General features: G+C 42.6%; 1 protein-coding gene across 1 annotated transcript in view; it reads right to left on the bottom strand.

Annotated features, from left to right (window-relative positions):
* PLB1 (phospholipase B1) overlaps positions 1 to 14,469 on the bottom strand; it is a 169,595-nt gene that overhangs the window by 122,730 nt on the left and 32,396 nt on the right. The window contains exons 4-6 of the mRNA XM_007971076.3: positions 7,341 to 7,402; positions 5,743 to 5,809; positions 4,523 to 4,581 (exon numbers count right to left, since the gene is read on the bottom strand). Of these exons, the coding sequence (XP_007969267.3) occupies positions 4,523 to 4,581; positions 5,743 to 5,809; positions 7,341 to 7,402 (188 nt within the window). The remainder of the gene's footprint in view (positions 1 to 4,522; positions 4,582 to 5,742; positions 5,810 to 7,340; positions 7,403 to 14,469) is intronic.

The raw sequence follows: 14,469 nt of genomic DNA, 5'->3' as shown, positions 1-14,469 counted from the left end.
GGCTGACCGGGAAGTCTCACCAATTGGAGACAGTGTCCTTTGCTCCTCAATAAGACAGAGAAGCTAAATCTCCCAAGGAGACAAACAAAAATCACACTAAGATGGAAGTCAGGGATTATTTAAAAAGACACCCGACAGGTTAGGTAATGAGGGGAGCAGGCCTCCTGGGGCTGTGGCAAACTGGACAGCCTGAGCCCAAGCAAAGGGGGCATCCCCCAACAAGAGTCATTTTTCAAGAGGAGCTGGAAATGTTAATATTTATTTGAAGTCTGATTTCAATGTTGGCAGCTGATTCCATTAAAGACAAAGCATCACTTAGGACCATCAGTTTGTTTCTGGTAATTAATTGATAGATCACCCCTCCCCCCTAGATGAACTTGATTGGAGGAAAGGGTAGTAAAGAGAGATGCTGGGAGGAAAGAGGAGAGAATAAGAGGAAAGAGGCCAGGAGAGGGGGTTGGGGGAAAGGCTCAGAGGGCAGCCACAGAGAGGTGAGGCTGCGGCTAACCCAGCAAACTCCACGTCCCCATTGTGCCCACTCCCAGCACCTTCCCTTCACACTGTTTGTTTGTTGAATGCCTGCCTTATGGCAGTTACTGTGACCCTCGGGCTGCAAAGCTAAGTAAGACACAGGCTCTACCCTCAAGGAATTTGATAGAGTGAATTGTAACCTCCTTGGCAAGATAGGATATCGCAGTATGATCCGATTTAGGTTTTATATATACCCTGTTTCCCTACGTATTGCTGTACGTTGGAGAATGAATGAGAATGTATATATGTGTGTGCACGAGTGTGTGTTTGCGGTAGAGGAATTAAAGATGTGAACAGGGTCTTCTACTGTGTGTACATCTGTTTTGTTTTTTCTTATATTGAACACGTGTCACAAGCGTTACTGCAGAACTTCTACAAACATTTACGTAACTGATTTTTGAAGTTCTACAAGGAAAAGGGGGTCATAGCAATTAAGCAAGTGCTAGTCATAGTCCCAAAGAAGGGCTTATACCTTGGTTACAGAACGCTCCAGGCACTCAAAGCAGAGGTGTCAGCACTATGGATTTTTTTCTTTTTAAATTCACTGTCTTCCATTATTTTGCCCTGGTTTAGCTTTTAAAATACACATCCCAGGTAAGTTCGCGATGGCCATCTCTCCCTCAGGACAGACAGAGGAAGAAGGCTTGCAAGGAATTGTGCTTTCAGGTTTTATCCTGAAGGTGGAGGCACCCGTCAGTGCACAGACAATGATCCTGGGGCTGGGAGATCATCCTGATGGAGCTGTACTCCCGAGAAGCGGGAGCCGAGTGACAGCAGGAACTGCCAACCCTGAATAATTCATGGACAAAGAGCTCTTTCCGAGATGATACCAAGGGGTGCACGGGCTGATGGGCTTAAACTTAGAGACCGGGGCTGGGTGGAGATTTCCCTGCCCCGCACAGAAGGACTCGAGAGTCCTGTGGCAAGTGTGTTCCATATCCGGGGCTCTGGCATGTAAATATCAGTGTGTGCAGACACACAGGTGTAGCACTCAGCCTGCTATCTAGTACACGGAACCTCTTTTCTCACTTATTTCCATGTCTGATTTCACCTCTCTTATCAAGGGTAACCCTCCACCCTCACCCTGACCAACACCACAGTCACAAGTACAATTTAAAAACCACCAGCATCAATAAAAAAGAATGCGCGTCGGGAGCTCTGCCTGCTTCCAGTGGGCCCATGGTTGGTTTCCTAAGGTTCAGTCTATACCTCTACACACCACCATCTCCTTACCCTTCTTCCTGCTATGCCCATTCCCCCCATTTACAACTGTGATCAGGGAAAGGTTCTGGGTCTGGCCAGCTTTACCCAGTGCTCAAGCAGAGGTGGCATTGATGAATGTGGTGAGGCCAGCACTGTCTAGGTAGGGAGTCCAAGGCAAGTTCCAGAGAGATAGCAACTGGTTATTTGAGAAGGGAAGGTGGAAGACAGGTCCAGGGTCTCTGGGAACATTGAGTGGATTGGCATTGTGCATGGAGTGGTGGGCTGGGGTTTGCAGCTACAAGGGGAAGGGGCTGAGGTTGCAGGGAGTGCAGGCTGCTACAGGGATAGTGGAGTACACTGGGAAGGAATCATGGGAGGGGGAGTGAGGAAGGGGACTCTGGGGGAACAAGGAGAGTATCCTGGTTCAGGCGTGGGAGGTGCAGTAGGGCTCTGGGCAGGGTGGAGACTGATAAGGAAGTGCTCTGTCCAGCTGGGGCTGCCGAGATTGAGGGCAGTAAGGCTGTGGAGCTTTGCTAAGACCAGGAGAGGGGCTGTGGGGCAATGTTGACATTCTCCTCTGCTCTTCAACCTTCTTCTCTCCAGATCCCTCTTTCTCTGTTCGTCTCTTTCTCTTTTTGTCTATTTCTTTTTCTTTCTTTCTCCCTTATTTGACCATATAAAATATACCACTTAGAATTTATTAACAACAAACATATGAAAAGATGCTCAACATACTAATCATTAGGGAAATGCAAATCCAAACCACCATGAGACATCACCTCATACCCATTAGGATGCCTACTATTAAAAACCAACCAACCACAACCAACTAACCCCAGAAAATAGGCATTGGTGAGGATGTGGAGAAATGAGAACCCTTGTGCACAGTTGCTGGGAATGCAAAATAGTGCAGTCACTATGGAAAATAGTGTGGTGATTTCTTCTTTTTTTTTTTTGAGACGGAGTCTTGCTCTGTCGCCTGGACTGGAGTGCAGTGGCCGGATCTCAGCTCACTGCAAGCTCCGCCTCCCCGTGTAGCTGGGACTACAGGCGCCCGCCACCTTGCCCAGCTAGTTTTTTGTATTTTTTAGTAGAGACAGGGTTTCACTGTGTTAGCCAGGATGGTCTCGATCTCCTGACCTCGTGATCTGCCCATCTCGGCCTCCCAAAGTGCTGGGATTACAGGCTTGAGCCACTGCGCCCAGCTGGTGATTTCTTAAAAAGTTTAAAAAATAGAATTACTGTACGGTCCAGCAATCCCACGTCTGGGTGTATATATCCAAAAGAAGTGAAAGCAGGGACTCGCACAGATATTTGTACACCCAAGTTCACAGCAGCATTGTTTGCAATAGCCAAGAGGCGGAAGCAACCCAAGGGTCCATTGACAGATGAATGAACGAAATCCGATACAGATGTACACGGAAACATCATTCATCCTTAAGAAAGGAAGGGAAATCTGACATATGGATGAACCCTAAGGACATTATGCGAAGTGAAGCCAGCCACAAAAAGACAAATACTGTATGATTTCACTTATATGAAACATAAGTATATGATTTCATTTTTTTTTTTTTTTAGATGGAGTTTTGCTCTTGTTGCCCAGGCTGGAGTGCAATGGCGTGATCTCAGCTCACTGCAACCTCTGCCTCCTGGATTTAAGTAATTCTCCTGGCTCAGCCTCCCAAGTAGCTGGGATTACAGGTGCCCACCACCATGCCTGGCTAATTTTTTTGTATTTTTAGTAAAGATGGGGTTTCACCATGTTGACCAGGCTGGTTCCAAACTCCTGACCTCAAGTGATTTGCCCACTTCAGCCTCCCAAAGTTCTGGGATTACATGTATGAGCCACCACACCTGGCCAATTTCACTTATATGAGGTACCTAGAGCTGCCAAAACAGAGAAGGAAAGTAGAATAGTAGTTGCCAGGGGCTCTGAGAAGAGGAGAATGAGATGTTGTTTCATGGGTAGAGTGTTTCACTTTCACAAAATGAAAAAGTTCTGGAGATCAGTTGCACAATAACGTGAATATATTTAACACTAGTGAACTATACACTTACAGATAGTAAATTTTGTGTTCTATGTATTTACCACAACTGCAAACAAAATTTAAAAAGTTATTTACAAAGATCAGTGTATTTTAAAAAATTTACAAAGCAGGTAAGAAAATGTCTTTAAAAATTTAAAAGATTACTTTTAAAATTCTGTGTGATCTTTGATTTAATGTATTAATGGATTTAATTTATTAATGGGAAACTCCAAAAGTTTCCTCACCTTGATGTAAAGAGAGGCATTCCTTTGATTGTAAAAAAATAAAAAGATTCTGCTGTGTGCGGTGGCTCACGCCTGTAATCCCAGCACTTTGGGAGGCGAAGGTAGGCAGATTACCTGAGGTTGGGAGTTCAAGACCAGGCTGACCAATATGGAGAAATGCCATCTCTACTAAAAATACAAAATTAGCCGGGCGTGGTGGTGCATGCCTATAATCCCAGCTACTCGGGAGGCTGAGGCAGGAGAATCACTTGAACCCGGTAGACAGAGGTTGTGGTCAGCCAAGGTTGCGCCATTACACTCCAGCCTGGGCGACAGAGTGAGACTCTGTCTCAAAAAAAATAATAAAAAATAAAATAGAATAAAATAAAGTAAAAAATAAAGAGTCAACCTCCTGGATTTATCCAGTTCACATGTACTCTTCCAAAATGAAACGTTCTGCCCAGTTACCGGGAGCCCACTCAGAGGATCATCAGTACCAAACTCTGTCTCCTGCCCCAAGCTACTTCAAATACTCACAATTTCCAGATTGCCAATGGCTGCCACAAATTTAATATCAGAAGGCTTCAGAGAGTGAACTGTGGAGACAAGAACCCATATAGGAAGGTTAGATCTACATTCCCCATGATGTCGGCCAAGGATACCATATGGGAGAGGAGACTCACATCCCCCAGCCCTGGACAGCTGCGGAGGTCCAGTCTGTTGGCCATGGAAGTAGAATGCCAAAGACCACGCAGTGCCTGGGAACCCTAGGAATCCTGCCAGAAAGACACTTGCTCCTTTCTGGGAGCCACCCTGTTAACTGGACTTGAGCTGTCCAAACAGGTGACCCATGGAAAGTCACTCATGGCCCTCATTTTCCCCTCACCTGGACCCCATTCTGCCTCTCACTTCCTTCTGTGCCATAGCCCTGCATTTCTGGGTCACCATGAATGAGAGGACAAGACATTAAGATTAAAACCACCTGGTTACCAAAAGGATCACTTTAGCTTGAAGATTACCAGAGAATAGCATTCAAAGCCTGTGAACACATATCCACACCAGATGCAAGCTGTATGCAAATGCCATACAAGGAAGTCTCCTGGACCCACTTGAGTCACTGGCATTTTTAGCAATTAAGTCTCCCTGATCAGAAATCACTGATCATAATCCCTGGTCATGTTATCGATCATTTACATGTAAGCCACCTAAAGATGACATTTCCTTAAAAGTGCATCAATTTCTTTTTCAACCTGAAGTCCTTATATAACAGTAAGAATAGCATGCTTAAATGGAAACCCCAGTAAAGGCAGAATAGTACAAACATAAATCTATTAAATACGGTCTGTAATGCAGCCTCTCAATGTGATAAAGCCAGGGAAGAAGGCCCACTCAAGAGAATTCATAGCATCCGGGTCATTAGACAAACCAGCCCATTGCGGGAAAAAAGGTCCAGAGCTGCCACTGGGCTACATTACAAGAATAGAGAAGCCACATGAGTGGCCAAGCTGTAACTCAGAGTTCCCACAACACCATCCACCCACAGGAAGGCAAGATCCTGGAGATTACCCTCATCCAAGCAAGCCACCGTGGAATTATGACAGATGACTGGGAACTCATCTGTCACACAGGGATTGAGGATAAGGAAGAGGGGGACTTGAAGGGCCAACAGGTACAAGAGGAATAGGGTTAGAGCCTCTGCTGGCCACTTCAGAGAGAAGATGCCAGGCTTTTCCTGCTTATGGCCAAGGGTCACATACCTGATTCAGAAGGCATATTCACTCCTAATTTATTTGGGTTGCATGGGAATGGAGAATTCTTCAGGGTCTGCAACTGAAAACAAACATCAGAAACATCAACTGCCTTGTATAGAAATATTGCAGATCCTGAAAACTTGGTATAGAAATGATCATGTGCTCATTCTATCTAGGCTCAAAATCTAGAAACAACAATTGCCCATAGTCATTTTCTCCTAACCCTATACCCAGTTCATCTGGTAAAAGGGGACATAATTCTATTGACAATGACTTTAACGGGTGGCAAGAATGTCTCAGAACACTGGAGTAGAGAGGGAAGAAAGATGATGAAGAAGAATGAGAAAGTTCTGGAAATGGGGCTGGGCACAGAGGCTGAGGCAGGAGGATCACTTGAGATCAGGAGTTTGAGACCAGCCTGGCTAACATGGTGAAATCTTGTCTCTACTAAAAATACAAAATACAAAAATTAGTGGTGGTGTGTGCCTGTAATCCCAGTTACTTGGAAGGCTGAGGCACAAGAATCGCTTGAACCCGGGAGGCAAAGGTTGCCATGAGCTGAGATCATGCCACTGCCCTCTAGCCTGGGCAACAAACAGAGCAAGTCTCTGTCTCAAAAAAAAAAAAAAAAAGAACATTCTAGAAACGGATGGTGATGATGGTGGCACAATAATGTAAAGTACTTAATGCTACTGAATTGTGCGCTCAAACATGGTTAAAATGATAACTTTCGTGTATATTTTACCAGTAAAAAGAAGTAATTAAGAAAAGACTCAGGATACCTTGACTAAAACAAGAAAAATCAATCCCATGCTATATTTTATATTCCGTGCTACATTTATCTACTTTTCATCTTTTAATTTGATAACTTATACAAAAGTAAGTATATGAGGCATTATGTTTATTTGTTGCCAAAAACTGGGTACACTTGAAACTGAGAGACTCTCACGTCCCTACCAGCGTCCTGAGCCTGGAGGAAGGACTTGGTGACCAGTGCTCAGGTCCTCAAGACCACCTGGACCTCTTCAGCTGCTGGTACTGAGTCCGGGGCAGCTTCTGCTTTTGTGAATACCATGGAAGGCTCTGGGAAGGGAGATTGTGTCTTTTCCCCAAAAAATTGAGAGTGGAAGGGGGGAAATACTCCAACAGGGAAAAACATGCAGTAAATGAGGTGACTGAGGACATCTGACATCACAAGAAGACACAGTTTCTCTTGAAGTACTGATTACAGTAAGAAACCACAGCATTTACTCTTAGCCCTTATCTTATGGATGTTCTGGGAAGACCTCACCCAGATTCCTTCAGATAACTCCCAACATCTGCTTCAAGGTTCAGGAGATAACAAGCCCATTTATAACTCCTTCTGGACACTTCTGAGAACCGCGCATTCAGTCTGCAGGGATGATAAGCTCCAAATTCCAGGACACACACACTCTGCTGAACACCCCAGCTGTCCATGGGGGAAGCAGTTCATCCAGCCCATTCCCTCAAGGCCTCAGGAAGGGGCCTGCCAACTTGCACCAAAACTTGGGTTTACCCACTATAAGGAAAATCCTCCCTCTCCCCTCCACATACATGTACCTCCCACCAGGCAAAGCCCTTACCTCTGGCCATAGCTGCCCTTCCAGTGTATTCCTTCCAAGAGAGGTATGGACCTGAGGGGTCCCTGAAAGAAGGCAGAAATAGTTCAAGTTATTTAGCTGGAATTAACTCCCCCCCAACTTTGTAGCTTTCATGCCCTTCCTCCCAGCCATATCTATGTGCCCAGCTCAGTAATGGCCCTTGTGTTAGGGAAGCCCAGATTCTATTTGTCCAGCTATCCCCTCCATTGGGTGGGACACCGTGTTTCCATTAACACAACCATTTAGGGCAGAATCCCCAGGTTAAAAGGCAAAAGTGTTACCTGGGAGGGGTCGGCAATAACATTACACCATGCCCAAGCACATTATCACAGATTGCTTTTTGGGCTCCTTAGCAAAGGGTAGAACCCGCAAAGAAAGTAATGTCAGACAAATAGTTATTGTTGTTGCAGATTCAAGACAAAGCAGGGAAGGCAAAGGATGTTTTAAAAGAGTTTGAAAGGTAATGTGATCTTAGGAGAAGAGCTAATCACAGGACTCCTAGCAGCCATGACTGTACTAAGTACCTGGATAGGGGCTGTATTGAGGGGTCTTGCTGAACGTGAGGAATGAGGGGAAGAAAAGGCAGGTAGGGAGATGGCAAAGACACTGACCTTCTCCCAGCTTACTTTTGGCCAGTCTTTAAAAACGTTTACTATTTTTTACTTTTTAAAAGTATAATTGACTTACAATAAATTAAATTCATTTTAAGTGTACACGTAGATAAGTTTTTTCCATGTTTTTTAACTACACAAACTATAGTAGTTTTAAATTAACAGCACCCTAAATTTAAAAAGGGGAAGAAAACACCCACAATGCTACTACTCTTACAATCAAAAGTGATTTTGTTTGTTCATTTTTTTCATGACCATAATCAGGCACATGTTGTATTCAGTTATAATTTGTGTGCATGCAAATTCGTATCCTGCAAACTTCCTTTGACGTATCATGAGCATTTTTAATGTTGTTATATAATTGTGATGCTTATTTCAATAGCTACATGATACATCAATGATAATGAGGTTTAATCAGAGGTCAGTGTACCTTACTTCCTCTGACTTCTCCCCACCCAATGCCTGCCCAGGGTACATACCCCTTATAAGGACATGTGATACAAAAACCCCCAAACAACATTAGCAATGCCAAAAGGAATTCTGACTTGGATGAGAGGGCTTGATTTCTTTTCCACCACAGCCTTCTTCTGCAGCTTTACTTTTTTGACCCTGAAAATAATTTATGTAGAGTTTCATGAGGAGCAACAGTATATTTCCATTGTATGCTCCCTGTGAGATCAGGCACCGATTTCCACGTTAGAGCTTGCACAAGGAATGATGACTGGAATCTGCCTCCAGATCTCAGCGATTCCTTTGAAATTCCCAGAAGCAAGCTTTCTGGGCAGAAAGGGCCACATGACGGGAAGGGATAGAGGTATGGACAAGCACAAAATGCTGGAAAAGGCTGGCATAGGGGTAACTGGAGGCCAGGGAAGTGGTGGGCAGGGGGGATGAGGCTGCACAGACAGATGGTAGCTGGGCTGGGGAGCCACAAATGCCAGGCTAGTCCATGAGCAACAGGGAGCTGTGACCAGTCTCTGAAAAGATGATTTTAAGGTAATCATCACTCCAGGGGGAGTGGGATGGAGGAGTTAGCAGGGCAGAGATTTGAGACTATTTTGGTAATTTTCTTTCTAAGCCAGGATAAAAATGTAAATGGTAGCCAACACAAATACAGTTTCTATGTGCCAGGCACTGTTCTAAACACTTATGTGAACTAATTCGTTTAATCTTCATGACAACTTTATGAGATAAATGCCATCATCTCCACTTTACAGATAGAAAACTGAGGCCCCAAAAGGTTAAATGGCCTTTTAAAGGTGGCAAGAGACGGTGGCTCATGCCTGTAATCCCAGCACTTTGGGAAGCGGAGATGGAATGATTACTTGATCTCAGGAATTTGAGACCAGCCTGGGCAACATAATGAGAATCCGTCTCTAAAAAAAATATATATATATATATATAAAAATTAAAAAATATGACATTGCTAGCAAATGGTGATGGTGGGGTTTGAAAACAGGCAGTCTGGCTTGTCTGACTCCATGAGCCACGCTTGTAACCAAAAAGCTAAGTGTAAGCCACATGCCCAAGGTCTAGACCAGGGCCAGCAGACTTTTTCTGTATAGGGCCAGATAGTCAATATTTTAGATTTTACTCGCCATATGGTCTCTACTGAAACTACTCAACTCTGCTGCTGTAGTGTGAAAGCAGCCATGAACAACATGTAAACAAATTAAATTTATTTATGGTGACTGAAGTTTGAATTCCATATAATTTTCATGCATCACAAAATATTCTTTTTATTTTTTGGAACCATTAAAAAATGTAGCAACCTTTGTGGATATCAAGAAACTGATTCTAAAATTTATATGAAGAGGCAAATGACCTAGAAGAGCCAACACGATATTGAAGAAGAACAAAGTTGGAAGACTGATACTATCTGACTCCAGGACTGACGATACAGCTACTGTGATCAAGACAGTGCGACTGGCAAAAGAATAAACAACTAGATCAACGAGACAGAATACAGAACCCAGAAATAAACCCACATAAATAGAGTCAACAGAGTTTTGACTAAGGAGCAAAGGCAATACTACAGAGAGAAGACAGCCTTTTCAACAAATGGTGCTGGAACAACAAATTTTTAATTAAAAGAAAATCACTCCTCAAAAGCTTTTGGACTCCTTCTTTAAATAGTAGTATTCTAAAACAAATTTTATGACAGCTAATATACTCAGCACTCTATTATAAAGTTTTAAAAAATGAAATAAGCAGAAGATCTAACCCAGTGCCTGTACAAAGTATATGTCGAAATATGTTAATTATGATGAAAGATGCTCTCATTTGATTATCAAAACAATCCAGGGAAATAGATGGCATTATTAGCATAATTTTAAAGCAGCAAAAGTTTTAAATGTTGTTTAGAGGGTTGGGTCTGGATACAGAGTTTACTGCTCACTCCGGAATTCAAAGGTTTTAATGAGGCTCAAAAAAGGATGTTTCTGAAGACAACAGGTGTATCCCCACATTTTTTCCTGAAACAGTTATGGAATCTTCTAGGTCTTTTATTTTTTTCTGCTGCACTCCTGCATTCTGTTATGCACTCCCACACTCTGTGAGGGGTGTGTGTGTGTGTGTGTGTGTGTGTGTGTGTGTGTGTGCAGGCGCGTGCTTATGTGTGTCTGTTGAAAATGATAAAAGCAGCAAGAATTTGAGAAGTCAGGACCCCAAAGAAAAAGTAAGTACAGAGAGTGGGCTCAGCATTTGATACCAGTTTTATCCTTGAAGCACTTGTCAAATCATAAGTAACAGAAATCAGCAGCCAAGAGGCTAAGATACTGCGCAGAGCTTCAGGCAGTTTAATGGAACCGGGGGAAAACACTGAGTTCAGCACACATCGAGGAGGAGGGACCCTGATGAATATTGCAGGCTTTCAAGTAGAACCTAAAACAGACCTTTGGAGTAGGGATAAACTAGAAATGGGCTGATCTGTAAAAAGTCTAAAGACCAGACTTGAATCAGTTTGACTCTTGATTAGATAAAAGTGATCTGTTACTCCCTAACTGCCTGCCAAAAGCAAGAGGAAAACCTTTATGGATGAAAATACTACCAGCCAGAGCATGAAAATTATCTAATTTTTTATATACAATGCCTGGCTTTCCATTAAAAAAATTCCAGGAGACAACATTAAATAAACCAAAGCCAAGAGAAAATTTAAAAACAACAGACAACAGATTAGTGAAAAGCAGTGGACTAATATGCAAATAAATGAAGGAAATCCACAATCTTTCCAGCTCAATGTTTCGTACCCAGTTACAACAAGAGGTGGTCAAATCAGAAATTTGGACAATGGGACAATCTAGGAAATAAGAAGTACTGAGATATGCTCCTCACATATCCCTGAGTAACTGGAAATTGATGTATGTGCCAGAAAGACTGAAAGAGCCACATGTAAATCTAAAACCAAGAGAGACTTAAGAATTGGCTACAACTTTGTGCTCATTCTCTAACCTACACACACAGCAAGCAACAGAACCTTATTTTCTCAAGGTGTTTGAACATAACCTCTGTCCAAATCATTGACTGATCACTAAACCATGCAGACTCAGGGGTGACTCCTAGGATGCCAGGCCAAAAAACAAAAACAAAAAAAAAAAATAGGAGAGAGAGAGAGAAAGAAAAAGAAAAAAAGAAAGAAAGAAAAAAACTGAGCAAAGACATCAGTGGTTAGCTGCACACAATGAGAGAGACAGATTTCACAGTTTAAGTCCAGGCAAGTTATTAAAAAACAAACTAATGACCCTCAGAAAAATAAAACAGAATTCAGAATTGCTATGTTTGATCAAACATGTCTAGTCTTCAAACAAAAGTTACTAGGCATGCCTTGATATTGAAACAACAGTCCCAGATGAAGAAAAAAAGCAATCAATGGAAACTGAGTTGACACAGATGTTGGATTTCACAGGCAAAGTCTTCAAAGCAGCTATTATATGTATTTGAAGAATTAAACAAAGCCATGAAGACAATGACAACAAATAGAAGTGATATAAAATGGAAATTCTGGAGCTGAGAGTACACTAACTGAAAAGAAAGATTCACAAGGTGGGTTCAGCAGCAGGCTTGAGAAGACAGAATAAAAGATCAGTAAACTTAAAGATAGTAAGTACATTTCTAAAAAATACAGAGGAAAAAAGACTGAAGAAAAACAGAACCTCAGATCTGTGGACAGCATCAAACATACAAACATACATGTAATATGAGCCCCAGAAGAAAAAGAAAGACAGAGATGGGGTGGGGCCGGGGAAGGCAGGAAATGATTTAAAAAATAAAATGGCTAGGCTGAGGTGGATGGATCACCTGAGGTAAGGAGTTCAACACCAGCCTGGCCAACATGGTGAAACCTCATCTCTACTAAAAAAATTTTTTTAAAAAGTTAGCCAGGCATGGTGGTAGGTGCCTGTAATGTCAGCTACTTGGGAGGTTGAAGCAGGAGAATTACTTGAACCCAGGAGGCAGAGATTGCAGTGAGCCAAGATCACACCATTGCACTCCAGCCTGAGCAACAGAGTGAAACTCCATCTCAAAAAAAAAAAAAAAAAGATAAAATGGCTGAAAACTTCCCAAACCTCCCACATTTTATGAAAAATATTAAACCACAGATTCAACAAGCTGAAAGAACGTTAAGTAGGATAAGCACAGGGACTCTTACTTACACACATCAACCATAATAGTCTATGTATCTAGGTGTAGTTCTAAAACCAAAGAAAAAATGTTGAAAGCAGCTGGAGTAAAATTCTTCAAGTATAGGAGACCAGTCTTAAGATCAGACTGACTTCTCATCAGAAACAATGGAAGCCAAAAGGCAGTAGAATGACAGGCAAAATTCCAAAAGGAAAATGATCCCAGTTGGGACGTTGGTGATGTAAAAAGGAATGAAGTACAGAAGAATAAATATGTAGGTAAACCTAAAATAATATTTACTGTATAAACTGTAGACCAGCAAACTATGGCCCATAAGTCAAATCTGCCCACAGCCTATTTTTATATGACCCTGTAGATAAGAATCATTCTTAATTTTTTTTTTTTTTTTTTTGAGACAGAGTCTCACTCTGTCGCCCAGGCTGGAGTGCAGTGGCGGGATCTCGGCTCATTGCAAGCTCCGCCTCCCGGGTTCACGCCATTCTCCTGCCTCAGCCTCCCGAGTAGCTGGGACTACAGGCGCCGGCCATCTTGCCCGGCTAGTTTTTTTTTTGTATTTTTTTAGTAGAGACGGGGTTTCACCGCTTTAGCCAGGATGGTCTCGATCTCCTGACCTCGTGATCCGCCCATCTCGGCCTCCCAAAGTGCTGGGATTACAGGCTTGAGCCACTGTGCCCGGCTCATTCTTAAAATTTTAAAGGGTTATTAGAAAAAACACAAAGAATATGATATAAAATATATGTGACTCACAAAATCTCAAATATTTACAACCTTGCCCTTCTCAGAAAAAGTTTGCCAACCCTAATATAAATAAAAAATAATATATTTTAGAGTTTAAAAGACATGAAACAAATTGCTTTGTGAGCAGATTTGGATGGAATAAATGGAGTTAAACTGTTATTAGATTTTCCCCTTATCTGGGAAGTGGTAAAAGTACTGATTTATATTAGACTTTAATAAGTCAAGGGTGCATGTTATCACTTTAAACACCAAAATAATGATGAAAATTGTATAATCCACAAGCTAGTGTTTGGCAGGATGGGGTGGTGAAACCTAAACAATAAAAATACTTAATCCTAAAGGAGGCAAGATATCAGGGGAAGGCCAGGCACAGTGGCTCATGCTTGTAATCTCAACGCTTTGGGAGATCGAGGTGGAAGGATTACTTCAGCCCAGGAATTCGAGACCAGCCTAAGCAACATGGTGAAACCCTGTCTCTACAAAACACACACACACACACACACACACAAAATTATCTGAGTGTGGTGGTGCATGTCTGTAGTCCCAGCTACTTAGGAGGATCACTTGAGCCCAGGTGTTTGAGGTTTCAGTGAGCCATGATCACATCACTGCACTCCAGCCTGGGTGACAAAGTGAGACTCCATCTCAAAATAAAAGAAAAAAAAAAGGAAAAGAAAAAAGAAAAAAATTAGCAGTAAAGAACACAAAACAGGTACAGTGCATTGAAACATAGATATTATATTTAAACAGAAGCTGAGGAGGGTGTATGAGAACTTCCTTCAGGATCTGATAGGTCAGATGCCAAGTGTGGCTAGCCTTGTTCCATGTGGCTCTCAAACCAGGACTAGACCAGTGGAAGCAAGTTGCCCCTTGACGGAATAGCTGGAGCTACCCAAACAAGAATGGGCTGCCAGGGCACTGGTCCAAGTAGAGAGTGGGGATCGTGAACATGTGGCACATACACCAGGCAGAGGTTAAGAGCTTGGAAATCCTTGGTCTGATCAACTTCTCCAAGCCTTACTTTCCTCACCTGTAAGGTGAGGTTGATAATGCCTGCCCCATGGAGTTGCATGAGGATTAAATGCATGTAAACATCCAGCACAGTGTCTGACTCACGGAAA

This window comes from Chlorocebus sabaeus, chromosome 14 (assembly GCF_047675955.1).
Source record: "Chlorocebus sabaeus isolate Y175 chromosome 14, mChlSab1.0.hap1, whole genome shotgun sequence".
Lineage (NCBI taxonomy): Eukaryota > Metazoa > Chordata > Mammalia > Primates > Cercopithecidae > Chlorocebus > Chlorocebus sabaeus.
The sequence above is the reverse complement of the archived record's forward strand: the minus strand, read 5'-3'. Positions and strand labels throughout refer to the sequence as shown.